The sequence below is a fragment of the Aptenodytes patagonicus genome, chromosome 4, assembly GCF_965638725.1.
Source record: "Aptenodytes patagonicus chromosome 4, bAptPat1.pri.cur, whole genome shotgun sequence".
NCBI classification, from domain to species: Eukaryota; Metazoa; Chordata; class Aves; order Sphenisciformes; family Spheniscidae; genus Aptenodytes; species Aptenodytes patagonicus.
In genome coordinates, this window is record NC_134952.1 from 38,328,954 (window position 1) to 38,353,819 (window position 24,866).

The 24,866-nt window shown below is 39.5% G+C and overlaps 1 protein-coding gene across 12 annotated transcripts in view; it reads right to left on the minus strand.

The window, feature by feature from the left end:
* TENM3 (teneurin transmembrane protein 3) overlaps positions 1-24,866 on the minus strand; it is a 432,264-nt gene that overhangs the window by 191,557 nt on the left and 215,841 nt on the right. For 2 of the 12 annotated variants that reach the window (XM_076336475.1, XM_076336472.1), the window contains exon 1: positions 7,499-7,630. The exons of the other annotated variants lie outside the window; for them this stretch is intronic. In XM_076336475.1, the coding sequence (XP_076192590.1) occupies positions 7,499-7,541 (43 nt within the window). In that variant the 5' untranslated portion in view covers positions 7,542-7,630. Of the gene's footprint in view, positions 1-7,498; positions 7,631-24,866 lie in introns of those variants that run through there. 12 annotated transcript variants of the gene reach the window in all.

Sequence of the window (24,866 nt, forward strand, 5' to 3'; positions counted from 1 at the left end):
CTGCACACACATTACTGCTGGGCTTGTGCCCAACTGAGTCCCTGCCTGCTCCTTTGCTGCCATGAAAGGGGGTGGCTGGGAGCAGACCGCGACTGAAGAACAATTCACACAGCTTGGCCTTGGTTACCCTCCTTGCCAAAGCCCTTTCTGGAGCAGAAAGCATGCTGGCTGCAAGCTAGGCTGGCCTGCCGTGCATCGAAGAAGCAGGAGCTTGAGAAAAGAAGGCCAAACACCAAAAGATTTCAGCCAGGCCTTGAAAGGCAGCAGACGACTGACTGGATTGACCACTGGGCTGCAAATCTAGCATGTAGGCTATGAGCTGTGCATCCCTGAACTACAGAAAGGAGCTGAAAGAACACTCATAACGAATTCCCTACACAAAATATCTGGATTTAAAGTCACCCACTGAAATAATTTTATGGTCATTCCCAGTTTATCTATGCATTCTGTAGCTGCTCTCTCCAAAGAAGGTCTGGAACTAGAACAAGCTTTGTTTTTTATCTTGAGGTCTCTTATTCCCTACAGCAACTCCAACAGCACTTCCACCCACAATGCTCCATTATTATTGTTATACTCATTGCTATTATGTACTTAAAAAGGAAGCACAAATGGCCAATTTGTGGCCAGAAAATACCGTATCTGATACCAAATCTGAAGTTCAACATTGCTGTCTTAGACACTCCAGGCAGGTGTGAAAAAGTTGGACAGGCTGGATCGATGGGCCGAGACAAACTGTATGAGATTCAACAAGGCCAAGTGCCGGGTCCTGCACTTCGGCCACAACAACCCCATGCAACGCTACAGGCTTGGGGAAGAGTGGCTGGAAAGCTGCCTGTCAGAAAAGGACCTGGGGGTGCTGGTCGACAGCCGGCTGAACATGAGCCAGCAATGTGCCCAGGTGGCCAAGAAGGCCAATGGCATCCTGGCCTGTATCAGAAATAGTGTGGCCAGCAGGAGTAGGGAAGTGATCGTGCCCCTGTACTCGGCACTGGTGAGGCCGCACCTCGAATACTGTGTTCAGTTTTGGGCCCCTCACATTGAGGTGAAATGTGAGAAAGACACTGAGGTGCTGGACCGTGTCCAAAGAAGGGCAACGAAGCTGGTGAGGGGTCTGGAGAAGAAGTCTTATGAGGAGCGGCTGAGGGAACTGGGGTTGTTTAGCCTGCAGAAAAGGAGGCTGAGGGGAGACCTCATCGCTCTCTACAACTACCTGACAGGAGGTTGTAGCGAGGTGGGTGTCGGTCCCTTCTCCCAAGTAACAAGCGATAGGATGAGAGGAAACAACCTCAAGTTGCGCCAGGGGAGGTTTAGATTGGACATGAGGAAAAATGTCTTTACTGAAAGAGTGGTTAAACATTGGAACAGGCTGCCCAGGGAAGTGGTTGAGTCCCCATCCCTGGAGGTATTTAAAAGATGTGGTGCTTAGGGACATGGTTTAGTGGTGGACTTGGGAGTCTTAGGTTGACGGTTAGACTCGATGACCTTAGAGGTCTTCGCCAACATAAATGATTCTATGATTCTAAGTACATGTGTGGATGTATGCAGTCTTATATTGGAGATGCTAGGTACTAAGAAGGCAATGTGGACATCTAACTCAGCTGATGACCTGCTGGTATGCACAAGCCCACAGCTCATGCCTGTCCCTGGCATATCTTCAGAAAGCTCCCAAAGACCAGACCATCTTCTACATAATGCCTCTGATCATCCTTACCTAAACTCCCACTTTGCCTTTTTTATTTTCCTTTGTAAAAAAGTAGTTTGTGTGTCTTCTTCCATATTTATTTTGTTCGAAACAAACATTCAAAATCCTTTTGTTAAACAGTTTCTCTCCTACAGTTTTCAAATTACTGTTATGTAGATGTTAGCAATCCAGTCCTCAGGAGACCAATGCTCAAGGTCCCTGTAATGAACTGGATTTAACATGGGTGTAATATGTCTACATAATCCTAGCAGGTGATCCTCATTGAAAGCACAACCTAAGACAAAAGGCCTCAGAGTTTTTTGCCATTCAGACCCGTGAGCGATTTTTAATCTCAATACCAAATCTGACAGCTGTATCTTGCCGATGTCCAACCAAATTGGAGTGCTGATATCCAACTTGTTCCTTGCCCTGTTTCTGACACTCCCAAGATACTTTGCCAAAGAGATCTTTTTGAAGGCAAGACCCAGAAGATTCCTCTACAAATTATGAATATGGTGGGGAGGGGTGTGGGGAAGCCTTCCTGAAGCCTGCAATTCTGTAAAGTGCAATGTATTTATCATTTAAAAAGTGGGGTTGGAATAGAACTTGGCAATTCTTTTACAGTGTATTTCCTTGTGTTGGTGAAGAATTATGAGGGTTCTTCAGTTTCCTGGTCTGTCCACAGTAATTGAAAAAAAAAAAGAAAGAACAGGAACAAAATCACTATCAAAACCCCTATATAAGTGGTGCTCAGTACTATAGGTAAATTTCCATTTAATCTTTGCCTGCCAAACCGTTTAAGTTAAATGCACATCATGTTAGTTCCACGTATTATTTGTAATTCAGTTTACCTCATTACCTGGTCATTTTTGCCCTGTTTTCCTCTCTCTCCTCACTTTTTCTACCTTCATCTCAACAAACTGAAAACTTACCAATACAGAAATTATTTCTTCCTATAATTGGCAAAGTCCTTAAGCATAACTGGGAAAATGTTGTAATCCCAGTTACAACAGTATTCTTTTCTCATGCCTCCGATATGAGCATGATGGAGTATCAGACTGAGTGGCATGTCTGTGATGAATCATACCTCATGCCCCTGAACGCCCATGGCAGAAGAAAAAGAGAATCAGTCATTTCTCCCACTGAGGGCTGACAGGACGTGAAATACAGAGCAAAGTGAAGTTGGAGGATAAGAGCTGCCAGTTTTTGCATCACATGGGACCCTATAAAGGACCACAAAGCCCATTTCCTTAAGATAAAAACACAAGAACAGACAATCCCTCCACCCTGAGTGGGAGGGAGCTTTCTTCAGCTGAGCTTTGCAGTAAAATCGTGGCTACGCTTCTGCAGACACCTGAGGAGCCTTATTGCTTTTTGCTTTCAAGCAGCAAAAGGACCTGCTGTCAAGCATTTCACCCGCAATGTTCTTCTGCCACTTCAGGGAGTTAAAAGAGCTCAAAAAGCTGAAGGATGCAAAATTTAAGCCCAGTGTGACTAAAAACCAGTTCTGAATCCCTAAAATCTGAATATATAATACAAACATTGACACAGCTTTGTCCAAAGAAATGGTAGATTGTGACCCCAAACTTCTCCTTCAGTCATTTTTTTTAAACAACTTGTAACTTTGCTCAGCTTTGAATGAGAGCGGTGTAATGAGGAATACTCCCCAAAATTGAAACATCACAAAAGCTTCACTCAGAAACCAGGCATGGCACTGATGCACATTTATTATCCATGAGCTAAAATTTGACTAATGTAATTTAAGACTGATAATTACTGATGGAGGCCATATGTGTTTTTATTGAAAAGAAACTGTCAAATTAAAAATACTGCTTCCATCTGACTTTTTCTAGAGTACCATGGTTTCAAATAATATCTCAGATTTATATAACTGAAATAACCACTCTATATATTTTCAGGATTTGTAAAGTCTCATTCTCTGTAAATGCAATCTTGCCCTTTCTTCAGCCGTATGCATTACTCTCTCAAACGCCAGTAAGGGAAATGAAAATATACAAAATCAAACAAAACAAACCAGAATAGTGTATTACTAAAACTTGCAAATAATAGTAGAAGCAAGAGTCAGATTTTTTTAACTCAGTTTTTAACAACTGATCTGATTTTAATTTATGACTATTATTATGTTGCTGGGTACAAGGAACTCTGTTGTGCTGGGTGTTACAGAAGTGTATAACAAAAAAACTGCAGTCCTTTCTCTGTATGAAGTAACAAATGGCTGGCACCAAACAGCACTCATGTGAGAGTGAAAATTCAAAGGTAGAATAGCTGAATTACTAATGACGATATGTCATCCCTTTCCCTTGCTACTCGAGGTCTTCAACGTGGCTAATGTGATGCCAACTTCTAATACAGGTTCCAGAAAAACTCCAGGGAACGGCAATCTGCAAGCCTGATGTCTATATGCTAGTGAAGTTAATAGAAACTATAATAACAAATATACTAAGTGGGCACGTGTCTGAGAAGAGTCAAATTTCAGCTTTCACAAAGTGAAGTCCTGTCTTACAAAATTAACCCAATTCTTTGAATAGCTCAATCAAACATGTGCAACCAGTGATCCAGCCAATGCAGCCTACGTGGATTTCCAAAAGGCTTTTAAGAAGTACTTCACCAAAGGCTTTTAAAGAAACTAAGCACCCATGGCAAAACAGAGGTCCCTGCACGGCAACGTAACTGATTAAAAGACATAACCAGAAATTAGTGGTAAATGGTCAAGCCTGCACAGCGGAAGAAGCCTACCAGCAGGGTACCACAGGGATCTGCACTGAGACCTGCTCCTCTTTCCATACCTGTAATTGACCTGGAAAGGTAGCTGAGCACTGAAGCAATGAAGTTTGCAGGTGATACAAACTTATTCAGGGCAGTAAGGATGAGGGCAAGCAGTGAAGAATCACAGGACCTTATGAAATTGAGTGACTAGACAATGAAACAGTAAATTAAATTCAATGTGGGTAAGTGTGGAGTGATGCACGTGGGAAAATACAACCTTAACTTCACACGTACAGTGATGGGCTCTAACCTGAACATCACCGCTCAGGAGCGAGACCTTGGGGTTACAATAAATAGTGCCATCAAAATGTCAGCTCAGTGCTCAGCTGCCAAAAGAAAGCAGCCCAAATATTAGGTATTGTTAGGAACTGAACAGGAAGCAAAACAGAGAACAGAGTTATGCCACTTTGTAATGCCACCCAGTTCATACACTGTCCCTGCTTCCAGCAGGGAGCAGTTTAAGGGACATGCTTCATCACTGAGTATTTTGTGTTTACTTTTACAAAGGTAGGAGTGAAACAGAAAGAAGCTTAATGCAGAAGAGTGACCTATAATTAGGGAGACAAAGACAGCAGTTTTAACACTGTCTACAACTCAGTTTCGTAAGAGTTTTCTCTGAGACCGTATCCAAAATTCAAGGAGACAGCGCCTTCTAGATACTTGCTGATAAACCATTCAAAAAAGAGGTTGACAAATTAGACACAATCAATCAAAAGCATTACTATGTATCAAAAGCTTAGCTTTTGCTAAATGCACAAGCTTTACTAGTACTTGAAACAGCTGGGAAAAGACAAGTTTGAAGATTTGCCTTCACTCTAGCAGTATACAGCCAGCTAAAAATCATTTTGCCGTGCCGTTTTGAAGCAGCTAAAGATTTTAAGCCTTAAGGGTAAGCACAAGTGCCTGCAAAAGGTAAGTAGAAACAAACGAATCTAAAAATCTTTAAAGACTTGCCTTTCTCACTGCTCTCTTTTCCTCGTTTTCTTTCCTATCAGCTAGCCTGTTCAAGGTGCTGCTGGAATCAGGCTCTTTGGTGCCTGAACAACACACAAATGTTTTTACCCACTGAGATTCTGTAACGGAACAACTAAATTAAGTCTAGGCCTTCAGATTTCTAGCTAATCTCTACTAAAACATCTACTTCTTGCTTTTATGAGAAAGGATTTGCCTGTCTGCTAATGGACTGATACTACTTGTATCTTTGTCTAATTGCATGAGCCATGAGACGGTTCTGGTTTTCATTTGGATTGTTAAATATCAGACACAGCATTTGTCTATCAATATTGGCTACGCATAGCGTACTCTCTACTTACTTGCTTGCTTAAAATACTGTCTATTCACTTCACATATGCACACATGTGTATAAGAAATACACTACCACCACAATCTATAAACAATCTACACAGTAGCTTTGCCTATCGTGCAATAGAATAAATACAGAAAGCTAGAAAATATGTTGGAGGAAAAACCAGAATTGTGATGAATAATTATTCTTGAATTTTAAACTCATAAATGTATCAAATATGAACATAAGTATTTTTCAACAAGAAATAAAACTATGCAGGGCATTTCATTAGTTTAAACTGTTAGCTAAGAGCTGCTACGGGACAGTGCAGATGGACTCTAAAATAGACCAAGTCGCATATTATTTTTTGCCTTTGTTTTAGCCTTAGATTTCATTAAAAATCACTTCAATTCAAATGTTATAGTATTCCATTATGCAGTAAGTTCCCCCCCACCCCCCTTCTTTTCCTATAGCTGTAATTCTCTACCATTGAACTGTAATTGGAAGTTTCTTTCTTTTTCGAAGGCACACTTTTCAATTTGTCCCATCCAAGCACATTTTTATGACAGGTCATGAAGGACACTCAGCAGGAAGTGCTCTGGGAAAATAAGTAGTCCCGACTAACAGAAAAGCTTCTACAGGGAAAAAATGGCATGATTTTAATTAAAGTAGAATGAAAAAAGCAAAATAAATATTAGCTGGTAGCAATGCACTAAAATTTTCAGTCACCGCAAGTAAGTGGAAGTCAATCAAACTTCTCAGAGAAATGCCTTCAGTGTTCTTGAAGTAATGCACGAAATTGGTGAAGCTGTGACAGGCAGCAGACTGAACCCAAGGCAGGCACATCAACTCACGAACTAAAGCTCTGTGTCCTTCTATCAGATGAGACAACTTATGTTTCAGCACGACTACAGTTACTTGTGTTAACCGGAGAAAACCAAACAAAATTCAGGCGACCACCTCTCCCCTCTCTTTATTCCGCTGTTCATTACAAATTAAGTCATTATCTGTCTCCTGAAGTGAGAGAAGAAACCTTAATTAATCACAGAAACCCTTGGACCACTAGATAAATCGTTCCCTTGACCCCATGTTGTTTTCAAAGGGCAGGGCTAAGTTGCTGCAGCTACAGCAGCTGCCTTCGAGCACTGGCAGTAGCACTGGGCAGCTACAAATCACCGGTGCAGAGCAGGTGAAGTGCGAAACGGTGGCCGGCCCCTTTAAAAGTCCTGACGCACCCTGAAACTTTAATTCTGTCACGCAGTTAGAAAATGCTGAATAAATGAAGTTTTTCAGAAAGCCATTCTAACTGAGCTCCTCATTACAGATCTAATTACAAGCTATCTTTATAATGTACACCTGACAACATCGTGTAAAGCACTTTGCTTTAAAGGTCAGCAGAACTAAAAGAACAATTTTGCTATTTATAGTAAAGGGTGAACTTTTCTTATTTGGCTGTTTAAGCAGCCAACCCTTGAGTTTAATGTAATTAGGAAGGGGATATTCAATTTACAGTATCCACAAGTAATGACAATTACACTGGTTCAAAAAAGCTGTTGGTAAGCATAAGAAACCTTTGTAATTACATCCTGTTTCCAAAACGACTTGAGCGCCGTGAACTCAAAGCATTTCAGCAAATGAAGGCCAAGGCACATAAAAGGAGAGCTATGGCGCTTTAAAAGCTGCACTGTTTAACATAATGAGCCGCCCAACCGGAGGGAGATCGCAAAACGCACTCCATAACTCACCCCGACAGCCTGTGCCATCTCCTTCCCGCTCACAAACATCCATTAAGAAAAATATAAGCCAGCTCCCTCATCGCCTCCTTCCCATCCTTCGCCAGCATTGCTCAGCTCCCCTCGCAGAGCGGACCCGGGAGTCAGCCCACGTAACTCCGCTGGGCTTTGGGAGCCTGTCTCAGGCTCCAGCTGCCGATCCTGTCATGTTCAGGAGAGTGCTGGCGCTGTGAGCAGGGAAATGTTGTCGTGTCCCCCCTGCCGCCAGCCCCGCGCATGCGGCAGATTAGCTAGGTCAGCAATCCGCCAGGACCAAGGTGAAAAATAAACAAATAACCAGGTTCACAGCAGCTGTTGGCGATCGCTCTCTGGAAAATTATTCCGGCATTATGAGGGAGACGGTATTAAACGCTGCCACTTGCAGCTTCACGGCTCTCTGCATATTCGCATCAGCCTGGGATGAGCACTTAAGGAGTATCATCGGAGAGCTTGCCCAGCTGAGCATCTTCCATTAAGTTTTTGTCTTAAAAGGAGATAGCAGGAACCTCTCTGCCTGATAGGCAAAAGGCTTGTCATAATTCATTAATAACACAGCCTTGCTCCGGTTTCCTTCAATGAGATCAGGCAGGCGGCCTATGAAGAAAACGCTGAGCGAACAACAGCTTCTCCAGAGACAATGCAATAAATTTGCCACTACTTGGCATCGTTTGGTGTCTGAGACAAGGGTGACCAACACTATTCGACAAGACCTGTCAGAGCCCCTTAAGGGTCCTAGTGAAGAAACACACAAAACAAACAGTAATTCCTCAGCAGGATGCGATTCACTGCTTGGAAGTGAAAACTTCACGTTTTAGCTACAGAGGTAGATGTACTGGTCTGCTTTTGCTATGCCCAGGGCAAAGCTGGCCATCTACGCTGATAAACCGTTTGCGTCCAAAGGGAAAAAAGCTAGAAGAGGTGAGGTAAACTACAATATCCGATTATTGCAAAATCCGATTATTGCAAAAATTAACAGGACTATCACAACTCTTCCATCAGATTTTAAACTCATCTGAAGCCTCATTTCCTTCTAAGTAGGAAAAATAGAAAATACAATTGAAGTTATCTGTTAGGTAAGGAAACAAGCTCAGGCTAACTGTCAAGATAAAGTCATTAGGATGGCATCAAAGTAGGGAGGACAGAACATGACTTTTTTCTTTTTTTTTTTTTTGGTCCAGTTTCATACAGAGCTAAAATGCACTCATTACGTTTAATTGAATCTTACGTACTTCCTCCTACGAGATCTGTTCATCATGAAGAAATGAAGAAGAAATCTACGCTTATTGGCATTTGATCCACTAGCATTTCATAAACACAACATTGCTTCAAATGACGTAATAATCTAGTAATATAGTACGTACCAGCCAGTACAATGTACAGCATTTGTTATGATCCAAGGTTTAAACAGTCTTCAGCATAAAAACTAGTATTACAAATTCTATATTTACTATGACAGGGTTTCCAGGTTTGCATTCCATTTTTAAAAGATGCTTTATCATCATGTAACAGAAGCAGTCCAAATACGTAAATTAATTTTGTACATTTAGAAAAAGCAATGAATGTACTAAAGATGGCTAATTATTGATTGTAGAACATCTGTGTCACAAAATCATCTTTTGCAATAAAGTAGGTTCAGGTAATTTGCAAACAGCATAATATTATTGCTTCCCTAAGCTCCTTTGTGTTTCACTTAGGCATGATAATTTATTTTGAATGTAGTATCTGTCTTTAAAACTATGGTCTATAAACATTATTAGAAACAGCACTATTAGCATGTCTAGAGATCACCGTATGCCAGCAGAATGCAACTGACTGAACAGAAATCAATAAAGTATTTAATGACTTCATGAGAAAAATAAGTGACCCTCACACCCTTAATGGATTAATGTCACTTATGTGCAACACATTGCATAATGCTGACACAGAGCCACTCAAAGCAGTGTCACTTTTCATATGCGTGCCTTAAAACCTTACCAAAGGGAAATTGTGTTTTAATGCTATTTCAGATGTCATCTTTGAGAGGATTTTTACAATCCCATTTCATAAAGCAGAAAGCATGATCTGAATTGTTACAAGTAGCTTTTGTCATTGGCACAGGTACTAGGTCACCCTCTGAAGCTAGCTGGTGAAACTGAACACAGAAGGAGGATAACACTTTGAAACATTACTCAAACAACTTGTTTACTGTTGGCTTTCACCTCTGAATATAGCTTTATCTATATATCTGAATCTTTAATTAATTACCAACAGCACGCATTGCTAGGGAAAGGAAACTACTCCTCACAGTCAGTCCCACAGCATGAGATAGACGGGATGCACAGCTCCCAGATACACTACCTGAGAATCAAAATGGGAGGAGGGAGATAATATAAATGAAAGAGCACTACGCCATTAAATGAATGGTTGCCTCTCAGCCACAGATCTCTTAAGAATATGGGTATCTGTCTGTTCATCTTCATTACACTGCTTTTGTATCCCATTTTACATCTATTCGCCGAAAAGCCACCGTGGGTCACAGCAAACCATTCCATGCTCTCATTCCTCTATTTTTACTTTAATAGACTAAATTCAGAAGTATGCAGTATCTACTAGGTATCTCTTAAGTAACATGAAGGCTCCTTTTTGGGAAAGAAGCAAGTCTAATTAAAGATGTCAATATGCATTGTCTAAGCAGGCTTTCTCATCACCAAGCTGCATTTACAATTCCTTTGGAGTAAACCCAAACGTAACTGAGGGGAGCTGATATTCGAGTTTCTTGTTCTATTTGCCATATTATCTACCATAATTTTATGCTCAGCACGAAGAAAAATTAAAGAACTAAAAAAAAAACCAACAACCTTTTTCCTAAAGATAATTTGGTCCCAGCTTTCATATGCAGTTTTCACCTGAAGAAATAGGAAAAAACTGCGTTCAGATAAAACAAGGAAGCAAATGCAAAAGCTTTTTCTGACTGACTTGAACATTTCCTTATTCCTCCCCAAAGGATATGAAAAGTCCTCCAGTAAATGTAGCATCATAATTGGCTATAATTGACTCCATCATTCAATTTTTAAGGCAATCTATAAAATATGGATTGTTTTGTCAACTGGGAGACAATTTTGTGACACCACACTGTTTATCTCGTTACAGTGATCTCAGCTGCACTCGGTATCATTTCTTACCCCTCAGACTACCTTATTTGTGCTGTAATCCTGGACTTCTCTACATTTAATGCACTGCACTCTAGTTAGCTATAATACCAAACATTCTGAGTGCTACCAAAAGGAATTACTTGCTGAAGATGATTGTAATAGGGGATAACAGAAGCAACGATACGGTAGCAGATGAAGGACAGCCATCGTATTTGGGCAAGCAAGCTCTGTTCCAATACATCAATGTACTTCATGCTATCCTGTCATTAGTCCATCTCACAACTTACTGCACATGAATCAGAGGGGATGAAGGACAAAAAAAATTAAAGGTTTAACTGCTTTGCTGCTGTTTTTCTATTACACCTGCTGTTCTACTGCATTTGCAACATTTTAACACAAACTGGTAACACTCTGGCTGTACAGACTGTTACCACATTATGGTAGTTTTGCAACAGACTCTCAGGTCACAACAATATGACGACTTTCATATTGGGATACATGCATTGGGAATGACTGCATCTGGCCATTTCTATTAGCTGAATAAATGCAAACACCTCACAAAGATATCGGCTTCAAACACAGAGTTGGAATGATGGAATTGGCTTCTCTTTTTTCCTGTGTCTTCCAATAATTACTTTTATTTATACATCTCTCTTCATGTGCTGCAATGCTTCAACTGAAAACTAAGGTAAGTAGAAGGAAGACAAAAACTAAAACCTAAAAAAATCCATAGCCACAAAACTGCAGCAAATGATTGATAGAAACACTGATGTAATCCTGTCCATAGCAACAGTTTAATTATGAGCATCTTGGCAGTGAGCCTGCTCTGTGTGTTGATTTTCCCCAGCAGAGAATGCCATACAATCCATCTTTGTGTTATGTGCTACATGACTACATGGAGAGGCCAATCAAAGGGGAACAAGGAACAGAGAAGTTATACTAAATTACTGGGGTGATACAGGAGTGAGTACGTTGGCTGTGAATAATTTCACTCCTGAGGATAAGCAAGCCTGAGAAAAAGGAGGGGTAGAAAAAAAAATAACAAGAGGGTGCTACCCACAACAAAATAGTATCATAGTCCTTAATTACAGTATACAACATGAATACTCCTCTGTGATGAATGGCATGAATTCCTGGTACCCATCTTAAAGTGCCTCCTCTCAAATTCTTGTTCCCAGGATCACGACTGTGTTGCTACCAGCACTGACGGGATCAGAGGAGGACCCTGCTATCCTAGGCAAGCAGGTCTCCTACCAGGGATACAGGGCTCATGGGCCGTGGCTACATTAGACATTGTAAAGCAAAGCATGCCAACAGGAGTGGATCTGCTGTGTGGAGCAGCTGCTGCCGAGAACCCGAAAGCCGCGTGATTTCTATTTTAAGGGTTTCGCTTCAAGCTAGTTCCAGCGTGGTCCTGCGGGCAGGAGCACGTGCACAGCTGAGGATGGGAAGAGCACTTCTGGAGCACGTTTTCCAGCTTAGTGCCACGCAGCAGGAATCGGCGTGCGTGCTCTGATACCACCCCATGAGACAAATCAAAGTATGGTTAAGCCAGGAGATTTGCTGAAAGGCCACACTCCCGACCCACACTAAAACACAAATACAGTAGGCACGTCATTGGGGAGGTATAACATCATCGGTGAGGTGCAGAGTTCCCTCCAGTAAACTAGAGGGCAAGGAAGCAATAGTGGCAACTTTGTAACAAGGGTGTAAGGGGCAGGGACCTTAAGAGGGAAAAGCAGCAGAGCAGGCTTTGGAGGTTTTTAATAAACGGTGAAATCCGACTGTGACTGTTTCTCAAGATACTTGCAGGTAATTTCGAGACAGAAACAAAAAAATATAATAGAATCATATTTTATAATTAACCTTACTTCCAATTTCTATGTTGGAAAGTGTTTGTTAAAAAAAAAACAACCAAAACCAAAACCGAGTTATGATGCAATGAATGAACTCTGTTCAACAAAATTAATACAACAACGTATTTCACTCTATATGCAACTGCAATCTACAGTGTTTATTTACACAAAAAGCTTCCCTTAAATTCCAGACTTATTTTTTTGAAGCAACATTTAGGAAAATCTCTCTGAAATACTGAAGCAGCAGTTTAAGATTATACTATCTGCTCTTTAAGGAAAAGTTCTGGTAATTTTTAAGTGTGTGAACAAAGGTTTTGTGAAATCCTGTTAGGCTATTACATGTGGTAAGAAAACCATCAATCATTTCTGCAGCCTGGTGTCCACACTCGCAACTTAACTCAATAAAGAATGTTTTTAGTTTCTATTAAGGTATGAATATTTTATATATGTAACCACATAAATCAATGAGAATACTCATGTATGTATACACATGGATCACACCATGTATATGCTTCTTTGAAGAACGCACTGAAAACAATTAAGAAATTTGAAATAATGGCACTGTAAAAATGATCTTCCTAAAGTTTATAGACATTACACTTTTAAGAGTTAAACTTATGCCACACAACTGTTGTTCCACTCTACATTTTTTATTTGCAGATGCGTGACTATTTCCATCTCCAAGACACTGTGGCTGCATCACAACATGAAAACAACCTTTTTTTTTTTTTAAATACCAAATGTATGGGCATGCTCTACTTATTGTGCATTACCTGTCTGAGAAATTGCTTTTAAACAGAAAGTGTTAGAATCCAGGAGACACTGCTTTACCTTCACTAGCTCTTCCTCATTAAATTTTACTTAAAACACTGAAGAAAGGGATTTTGTTTTTTGTGGGTACAAGCTAATGTTCAGTTCATCACATTATAAAAATCTATTAAATCATAGAACCAATACTGGATTAGTTATTTAAGCTTTGAAAGCCTAAGATACTCATCTGCATTCTTCCAGATACGGTCATTTTTAGCTGCGAATTCAGGTCTCATATTTCAGCTCAGAGCACTCTAGAGGTACTCTGTTTTTCTGAACAACAACGTCCTAAGAAATGTCCGTTCTTGATAAAAAGTCCTTTTGTGTATCATCTCATTTTTTTCAGCACCAAACATTCTAGTTTGCCAACAACAAAAAATTTATTGTTTGATCATCTCTTTACTGTAGAGATTCTCTCACAGTAAACACAACATCTTCTAAAATACCTATGTGACTGTACTGATCGAATGATTACCTGAATAAAACACTCAGCTGATTACATTGAATATTCAGTTAACTTATTTATCCTTCAACAGCTAGAGATTACAACAAAAGAGAAACCCACAGGAACTCCTGGTAAAGATACTTTGTCAAGACATTAATCAAAGCTAGAATAATATGAACAGTTATATCACTCCTCAGTAAGAGTTCACCTTGATATTTCCACAAAAAGATCATTTGCAAAATCTTCAGAAAAAAAAGAAAAATGACACATCATTGTGTCATGCCAGGGTTAGTGGGAGTGATGGAAAGTGGGAGCCTGCTCTCAGGCACACGGAAATATGTAGCACATACAGGGCTTTTGATGCAGGTCTTTTAGTTGCACTTTTTATTTGTGAAAGACAACTTTTAAAAACAAGAGTGACTGTGCTTTGTAAAAAACGTTGTATTTGGAAGTGCTTAATGGCAGCTACGACACAGAGGACACAGAAGTTTTCCAACTAACAAAATAATTCTGAAGTCCCAATGCAATTGCAAATTAAACAAATACACATTTTTAATGAACCAAGAACTGAATTAACGATTACAGAATACCTGAAAGATCTTAATGACTACTAAATCTGACATTAAAGTTTATGGCCATTTAATCTTTTATTACTTTTGGTGCATTACTTTAGATCAAAGCACACAAATCTGGCTGAAAGTATTTTTGCCCTAAGATTGTATCACAACTCTTTTTCCCTAATTGAAAACCTAAATACTGCCCCCCCCCCCGCCCCGAGATGACTACGTATCAAATCTCAAAGAGAAGAGGATGATTTGCCATTTAAGAATTCTTAGCTGTCGGAAAAAGTAGCAAAAATCCTCTAGTTCAGAACAGTTATTTTGGCCAATCTCCCACTGGGCAGAGTTGGGAAGTTGATGAGATAGAAGCCTTGTGGAGGACATTCAGCAATATTCAGCCTGGAGACTTGCTCCTGACAATCATTGCTAAAGTCGGACACACAACTGTCCAGTTATCAACCACGTATCTACATAGAAACAGTGGCTCAAAGTACAAGGGCAGTTCAGTGTGAAACAAAGTGCTACTCCACGTAAAGAACTGCAGTGAAATTTGGTGACATTTTGTTTAAAAACAAACAAAAAACCACAACACAAAAATAAAAAGCCCTGTGCTAGTAACTCTCAGGGCTTAGGTTTTATTCATTGCTGTATTCAGAGTCCAATAGCTTCTTTCTCCAAAGTCTCAGAGACCAAAGGGAGCGTGCAGAAGATGTTTCACTTTTTACTGAAGTAGTGGAGAAGACTTAAAAGCTTGGAAGGGTTTCCTGTGCGACTGTCACCCAGCGCACGCTTCCGATTACTCTGCCTGGGTTGGTTTTGATTAAAAGGTTGAGAGCTATCATAGCTCAAGTAAGCAGGAGACAATTGTAGTAGCTGACAGATGAACACTGATACAGTAACCTGCAAGACACCTCTCAAACCATGTTAATTAAGTCTGACACTGAATATGGAGCTTCTTGTTAGGAACGCACAATGAACAGCCCAGCTATGGGCTTCACTTATTTCACCCTGCCACCACAGGTGACACTTTCCTGGGCAACTTTTGGTTTACAAGATTAATCCTTCAGAAAATAAGTACTTTGTAAGCAGCTGAAGGGACAGATTTGTATTTCCAGATGATTGTTTCACAATTAAACATTGCTATATGACAAAGCTGTTGCATAATTTTAAAACTTGAAATACTAATATAGCATGTCCACTTATCATATAAAATACGCTAAGTGCATTTTGGCACAGAGCACAGTCGAGATTCTCAATGAAAAAAGCAGTTGTTTTGGACCACAACTGTAAGGAAAGCTTTTCACAGCTATTTACATGTACTTGAATTAAATATTAAAATGGAGGGGAATTTTCTCAATAGGCTATAGTTGATCAGAACTATCTCTGATCATTTCTACAGTACAGAGGACTGCAGCACAAACAGAAGAAAAGCTATTTGGGGGAGCCAGCCTATTTCTACAATTCGACACAATGCCAAATGTGCAAAACGGTAGCCTGTATCTTGGGATCAGTTTAACTACATCACTGCAGTACTGAGCGCCTTGCTCACATGGATGCATTACTTTTGATTTAGGCAGTAGCTTGGGTACCTCTACACCAAATTCTTTGTGGATTAATTACACACATATTTGGATCTACTCAGAGTAGCAGTATCTGGAGAGGAAGCATCAAAACGTACATGTTCCAAGATTTATAAATGAAACTAGCTAAAATTAAATTAACTAGCTAAATGAAAGTAACAATCCTACAATAAAACAGACAAATTAATAAAATTAATTTAAAAAATAAACCAGAATAATGGCATTATTGCGTTTACGGCAATTATTACATTAAATAAGCAAGTAATTTCTTATAAGAACTGACAATATTAGAGACTTGGACCTTGTTTAGGCACTAGCCCCTAAATGAGAGGGTATCATAAAGCTCTGTGTGAACTGAAATTGTGTTCCAGCTAACCAGTGAACATGAAAGGATCAGCTCATCTCCATTCTAAAACAAGTACTTAGATTGAGGGTCTCATGCCAATTATGGAAGCCTGCTAAAAATATGTCTGATTAGATAATAAGCTTTTCTTCCTCCCCTTCACAATCAGATATGGATAAAATAAGCCATTCCTGCTCTCTTCAAGACATTCCATCTTACTACATTTAAATTCAAATACAAATTTTAAAGGCAAACCCCCTGTTTGAAAAATACACGTCTGGGATGTGTTGGGCAGAAAAGACATTTTATAGGCTACAAACCATTACATTGGGACTGCGCTCAGAAAAAAAAAAAATCTGAGTCTGGCTCTGCACATTCCTATGCTACTTGACCATACTGTCAAACGGGGAAAATGCTAAAGGAGATATAAATAACCATTAAAAATACTAAAAGAAAACAAACTTAAATAGTATTGTACTTAAGCAGTACACTTGTTGCTATTTCTGAATTTTAATTATGCTTCTGGAAGTTGGTATATTTTACAAGATTAGCCATTGTTTTTTGGCTCCATTAATATCAATGGAGCGTTGGGTTTTTTAAACCACACACTTACTTGCCAGATACCTATCCACTTCAGAAAGCAAAGGACGCACAAGTCTTTTAGCAAGCCTGGTTTACCATATGACCAGACAAGAAGGCAAAGCTTGAAAAAAGCAAATTACTTCCTTTTTCTTCATCAGGCTAGGAAGCCTGCCTGCTTCTGCTCATTCATCTCCCTTAGTCCAGCAAGCCAAAACATGACAGCTTACTTTTGAGGCCTTGTTGGTTTGGATTGACCATCTTAGAGTGTAGTCTGAAAATACTTTGTTTTAGACATTTATAGTCCATTCAACAGAAGGCAACATAAGTTCTTCAAAGGTTTAACAAATTATTCTTAAAAAAAGTACAACTGAAAAAAAAAAATCTTTCCAAACTATAGAAGTCAGGCATAAAACTAGGAAAAAGATTGGAAAGAAAAAGCCTCAAAAGCAGTACTGCCTCAGTCACTAGCCGAACAATTCTTCCTCTGTTCTGCAGACTTGAGATCCCATTTTATGTATCAGCACATCCCATATTCCAGTCAGCAGTTCAACTTTTAACAGAATTTCTTAACACGATAATCAGGATAAAAATATTGGATAATCAGAGTAAAACTATATTGCTCTCAGAAATCATGAGTTTGATTGCTATTTTCATACGTAAGTGTATCTGCTTCACCTTAGCTTACATGCTGAAAGATCTCGTTTGTGTTCACACAGATTATCTTCTTCTAACCAATTATAGCTTTGTTCACAAGACCAGTTTTTTCTAACTTAAAAAAAAGGAAAAAGGAGTCCTGGGGGACGTGCATGTGAAGCACAAAGAAAATGAAAAAAATTAGTGAACAAAAATGTAAAAAGAAAACAAAATCATTTTAACAGCATAATTTTAACTTGGTTTGCTTCTATGTTAATTTTCATTAATATAACTAATATTCTAAGTCTTCTAACTGTGGCTCCATCCTGTATTTTCCTCCATGTGGGCAGATCTGTATGCCTGTAGGGAACTGCATTCAATTCAGGGGGTTACACAAGGCTGTAGCCATTTGCAGATGTGCTGCCTATATTTTTTTTTCTTTCTCTTTGTCAATGCATTTTTAAAAAAACAATAAAAATTGCAACACAGAAGAAAAACCCTCCTGTCCCCACCCCTTCTGCAAGCCCACCACCCCTGCCTGTTTTAAAGATGGGCACTATGAACTTTCCACTTACTTCCCCAAGTCATCTGCCAAAGATCTGGATTTGGGAGGACTAGCAAACCATTTGCAGCACCAGGAAAAATTCTCAATCACTGCTCTTATGAAAAGGTACAGTGAATTTTAAGGATTTTGTATTTTGAAAGCAGTAATTATTCCAGATTTAAATCAGTACTCTTTGTCTGTAACCCTTCATTCTGATAGGGGTGGCTTTGCTGTGAAGCTCATTGCTTTCTTTACTTTCTCTGGCAAATAAGTACAGTCTATAGTCTGAATTTTTTTTAATTCAGAAAACTTACATGCATGAGAAAAATACTATTAGACAGAACCATTTCATTGACATTAAAATCCCAGAAACAATAAACTATAACCATATAGACAGGGGCTCTGTTCAACTAGAGAGGCACAGACACAGGTCCAGACAGACCTGCTTCCTTTTTTTTCATTATAATGCAACATAGTTAACACACTAGCTTCTACCAACACAAATTTGAAGATCTGTACAGCAAAGTTATCAAAACTGAAAACAAAGGTTCAGGTTAGCTAAGTTACACAGGCTCGATCAGCTCTGCTTACAGCCTTGAGCGGAAAAGGCAGAGACGTGTCTTGTTGAACTGAAAAACGACTTCCTCTTTAACAGTTGACAAAAAAGCCAGGTATTAAAACAAACTAGTTTTAGAAAAATAACATACTTTACATTTATCTACCTGTAAATCATTATTTTCAATATTGAACAATATTGTGCAAGGGGGGGGGGGGGGGGGGGGGAGTCAGTCAGTCTGGACCAGTTTCAGCCCGGACTCAGTCTGACACCAGTTCCTGAGGCTCCGCTCAGTGGCTCAGGTGCACGGCAATTCAGGCTGATGCCACTATGCTAGGACCGTTCCCCCAAAGCCACAAGCAGCCCGCGGCCTGCAGCCATACCATAACCCTGTCAGACAATGCCAACATTGGATAAAATAAGGCAACTGTTAGTGCAGCCTCAGTAGATCGTAACAAACACTGATGGGCACTGCTAAAAGCTTGAATGTGAAATTGCAGTAGTACCCTCTCTTCAGAGGGGAGAGCAGCTCTCGTAGATAGAAATACCTTTTCCTCTTTTCCCCACTCTTTTCTTCTTCCTTCAGTAAAGCAGAATTTAAACAAGTAGTCCAATGTGTTATATCCGAAAGTATGGAAAATGCTTTTGTTTTTCAACATGCGTGTTTTGGAAAACAAAAGGAAATTATGCAATATTGTCCTCCCATTTATAATTCCCCCAAAAACCCAACAAAATTATTCTCTACATGGACACAAACACACACTAACAGAAATTTTGCTTCAACCTTTGAAACTCAGTCTAGTGTGTCCCCTCTAAGCACAGATGTAAGTATTACAAAGGGAGATGCTCTAACTGACAAGTATGTGAAATGAATGGATCAGAATCCTTTTCTCCACCTCAGCGTTTAGCCGTGGTTTCTGAAGGAAATGTGTAAGTGTACACCTCTCACATAACACCACCTTGTTAAAGGTAATCTGCAACAGCCAGGTAAGAAGGGATTGCTTTTTGCTTTGATAAAGTCCAAAGGAAAGATGAGAGAAGTGATGTTGAAGCTATGCCGCATGCTTTAAGATCAGACATTTTACTTTAGCTCTGTTTACTATATTTTTATGCCACTGCATTTAGAGCACTTAGATATCAGAGTAAAAAAAAATGGGGGAGCAAAGTAGAGAGAGGGAGGAAGAAAACCCAATTATCAAGGTTCAGTTATGCAACAACATTAAACACGCTTGGGGTTTTTTTTGCAGAATACGCATCCATTTGTGTGCCAATTAACCCAACACCACATATCCTGAAACAGTATTTTGTAAATCTGTAGCTGCAGACAGCATGTATTTTGAAATGCCGTTATACTGAAAAAAATGTCTGTGGCATTGTAATACTCCTATCCCGGTTTTTGCATCAAACCACTCTTTCCAAAAAGGATTTAAAAGTCCTGAATGCGATACTCAAAGGCTCCTTAATTTTGGAGGAGACACTTGACTTGTAAAGCTTTCTGGAGACACTACAAAGATGTGCACTCCAAAGCACTTCCTCTGTAATCAGTTTGAAATATCTCAGAAATAGTCCTATTTGCCCATTTAAAATATGACTCCAAATGTAATCTAACCAGCATTAAAAGTTATTTTATTTAGTTTAAATCTAAACAAAGCATTTCAAAATTATCTTTGGAAAGTGTTTCCAATGAATTACAGTGAAATTGGAGGTTTTTTTGTATTACTAATCATGAAAATTTTGAGGACTTCTATTTTGTCCTGATTTGGAATGGGAATATCCCTCCTGAAACAGTAAAGCTGTTTTTCCTTTAGTTCTATTCAGAATATTTATGCAGATTATTTCTGTTACCTAATGAGCATGTAACATACTGCAAATTGTAATGAAGAAGGGGAAAATGAGACATGGCATAGTCTGCTTACAAGTATATACCTCAGGTACACAGTTAAACCACAGTTAAGTCATCCACCTATACACTGGTAGGACTGGGTCTCGGGCAAGAGCTATAAAAACTTGTATATACTTACAATGGGAATTTCTGTGCCTCAGTGCAGGAATGGTATCCAAAAAACCCTTACCTTTCGTGCCTGAGAACTCACAGAGGTCCAAGTTTTCACCAGCAAAGCTGCAAGAGTGTCTTGAATTCTGCTACTGAGTATCTTAGCATTATCTTATTTTACTCTTACTGAATATATTGCATCTCCAGGCCATTCGCTACCCACAAATGAGACTGGCCAAAATCCCTTGAGGCTCTCGAGCCATAAGAAAGCTCTGACTGCCTAAGGCCATCGTCAGATGTGCTGCCCTGGATGCATCTGAGTGGGGTGAAGAGGTTATTGCTCCCAGCTGCTCGTCACTGGGGGGAACATCACCCCTCAGCATCACAACCACGCACTCGTTTCCTAACCCCCTGATGTCAAAATGACAGTCTAAAAAGGCTTTGTTATCGGAAACGCGTGAGGGAATGGGCACTGTCTGGACAGGCCAGGTTAAGGAGCAGCCACCTGGGCAGTTAGCTGGCATGCGCAGCAGGAAGGCTGGGACAAGCAGCTGGCAGCAGAAACCCCTTACGTGGCTCAGCCGCTGCCAGCGGGGCTTGTCTGACTGCAACCCTCACTTGCCAACAACACAGAGTTCAGAACAATTGCCTGTTCATTCAAACCAGCGCCAGGAGAGGAAACATGACCCTTTTTAATAATTAAAAGTAATCCTTTACCTCCTAATAGAAGCTGTGGCACTTAGTGCTAAATGCAAAATCTTTAGACTTTAAAATGACAATAAGGCAGAGCACATCCCTGCCACCAACTATGGAGAGCACTGCCAGTGACAGGAGAGAAACTAAGGTTTGCAGCTGCTTACCTAAGTCTTTGGGAGGATAGGAGGCTAAACAGAATACCTAAAGTCAGAAGTCACCTGAAAAAGAACCACGAAAGTAGATCCGACTCCTGGTCCCCTCCCAAAATCAGAACTAATCTCTTTTTTATTTTTCCATTTTTGCAAGAATGTAAAAATTATATAGTTAATCCTCATCAGAATTAGAAAATATTTATAAACTGGTAAGCATCAAAGTCAACGTTAACAAGTATTAACAGCGTTAAAACATACAAAACAATTTTACATGCACCGACTATTATGTGATAATTCCATATTTTATTTCTTAAATATGAGATACAAAATCTTTACAGACAGGCTACAATTACGACCAAGTATCTGTCAAGATCAGAGGTACATGACAATGTTAGTATTTAATGTCTGCAGTAATTTTTAATACAATACTTTCCTAAAAATACCATATGACTTTTTGTTATTGTGTTTACGGTATTATGCACAACATGGTCTAGAGACACTGCAAAATACCATAAATTCTGTTTCTATAATGATGGTATACATAGAATAGAAAGGGCGGGGGGGGAGGAAAGGGAAAGGAAGGGGAAGGGAATAAAATAAAGACATAACTGTGAAAACTCAACTACACATTCCAACAGAATAAAAGCTCCCAAACTTTATCACAAATTATCAGGGAGATGAAATAACATCTCAAAGACTATTATATAACTTATCTAATCATGGTATAAGAGCAACAGATATCCATATTATACAAGGCATTCTCTAAACGTACTTGTACTTGAAAATTAGGGTACATTCAGTCACCATTTCCCATATAGTAAGATAATTTTTTTCCAGTAATTACCTGAAAATATGGCAGCTGGGATTTGAGCAACTGCAATCATACTTTTGTTGCCGAGAATTATCAGACCAGAAATTCAATGTATTGCTAGAAAACTCCCACACTCTCTTTGGGCTGTAATACTGCAGCAGCTAGGGAGTTTTGACAAAACAGGCCCATTATTATTTAATTCCCAGAAAATGTAATTTGGAAGATGAAAAGAGGACAAAGAGAGAAGAGGAAAAAGCCACAAAGGTTTGGTAAGTATCTTGAGATTACTTTATAGCCGTTTGCCACCCAAGAAGCAGATATAGCTTCAAATATTTTGTGAAGCTAATACAGAAATGGTTGCTAAAATGCGCTTTCAAATAAAAACAACTTTACAAAACAAACAGTTGTCCCCTCTAGGCAGCATCTCCTCTCGACACCTCCGATAATCCTACAGCTCTTGTTCGATAGCCCTTCTCTCACCTTTGAGCAGGAAGCAAATTGTGAAGTTGAGCAGCACCATTATGGGACACTACCTGCTGGGCTATCAGTGGACTTTAACAAATAATTAGAACTGCCTGCAGCCGTCCAGGACCGTAAAGGCTGCGGATGCACCAAGTCATGTCGGTGATATTTCCCATTAGTGATTGCATTGCTGAGAAAGGGGCAGCTACGAGAGGTTTCCAGACTACTGTCCTCTCACCTTGTTCAGAGCACGTTTCAGTCGCACTAGTTAAAATAACAAGGGTCCCTAAGGTCTTGCTGACCCTGGTAACACCACTCTTTTCTACACCAGTGCAGTGTAGTAGTAGCAACAGTGGGAGTGAAAATGTCTTTATGTAGAAGGAGACAAGTTTTTCTTTCATTACTCCATATGAATTACACCAGCATCTGAAGCACTGCGTTTATTTGCCGCCTCTAAAGCACAGTCAAATGCGTACAGAATCTGTTGCCAAAGGTCAAGTTATGATTCTTACTTTTAATGAGCATGAAGTTGCTCAGCCCTCTAGGGTAGGATTCCTTCAAAGGAACCATTCAAGTCTGCTGTGCCCAGAACACAGGACCTAATTCACTCCTAGCCCTAAGTTTAAGCGCATTTTAAAGTCCTGTTAATTTAATTTCACCCACGTACCGCCAGATTAGAGAATTTAATGACTCAAGCGCTACAATGGATCTAGGCAACAACTCTGGAAATAAATTTTCAGCATTGGTAACGGTTCTGCTAAAACTGTAAAATTTCTGTATTATGGCCACTGTCAACATTCACAACCCATGAGAGGGGAGAAAAAAAGTGGAATCACACACAAATACTTCTGATAACAACTGCTGATGCTTGTTTTCTCTATTTTCTGGCCTCAACTTTCTTTTTCTTCGAAATAGCTGACAACTGAAACCGTCTTTCACAATTTCAGATACACAACTTTCTCTGCAGGTTTCTCTGACAAGGGTTTTCCTCTATGCAACATATTTTGGCTTACTCAGAGAAATCGTCTCATCTACTTGCATTTTAGTGCAAATTTCTCAGACAAGCTGCTCACTGAATTTTCCACACAAAGCAGAGTATCAGTCATCAGAATAAAATAAATTCATTCAAATAGAAAGTTAAAAAAAAGACGTCAAAGGATCAGTGTCATACACATGAAAATGTCTTTTTTTGAGTACAGAAAGAGTCAGATTTTGGCCAAACTTGAGAAAACACAATGAAAAGTAAATTCTAGTAGCAACGTTACAGAGATTAGAAGCGCAGCAAATTACTTAATAGTTGCACTGCATCATGATAGTCGTTTGAAATACAAAGATGTTAGATAAAAGTATGATCAAAATTCTGTGCTTGTAGCTTAGCAGAAAGGTTCAATAGCAATATTGAGTAGGACATTAGAAAGTGAAATAGAGTATTTCAAACATACAGGATAAAAAGTCAGAATGCTGGGAAAGACCTGTAGCAGGGAATGAATTCCAGTCCTGGGACAGTGTTATTGAAATACAAACATTCACATCAACATGCAGGAGTGAGCAGCCAGCAATCCTCCTGACAAAATCAAAGATACAGAAGCATGAGAAAACTTCACTAATTTTGAGCCTGCATCATAAGAAGCTGTGGTTGTATACTGAGCCCTGCATACATGTCCTCTAACACGTTTCATAAGCTTTCTAAAACAAGGCTAGAAAAGACCACAAATATATGTAAGAGTAACTTAGGAAATGGAAAAGCGAGAAGATCCAATACACAATAACACAGGAAAAACAGAGCACAGCTTTGCACTGACCCTCAAAAGCTGAAGCATACAGAAAATATAATAATATTTCACTCTGTGGGGACAGGTTAAAAAAAAAAATCTTCAGTACATATAGATGTTGCCAGAAGACAAATTTAGCTCCTTTTTGCAGCAAAGTTCTAAGATCTGTACTTTCACTTCTCCATTTGGGTCAGAAAGTACTCTTTGGGATATACTGAAGCTTAGTACTTTTCCAATACATAGTGACCCAGATGGCAGAAGAGCAACGCACTCACTGCCAACACAATCTAGGCTGCAATGATGCTCAACACCAAGAACAATGCGAAGAGTACAGGAACCTGCAAGTAGAGACACAAAACTGTACAAAACCAGATATCAATCTCCCACAATTGAAATCCTTTATTCAGAAAATAAA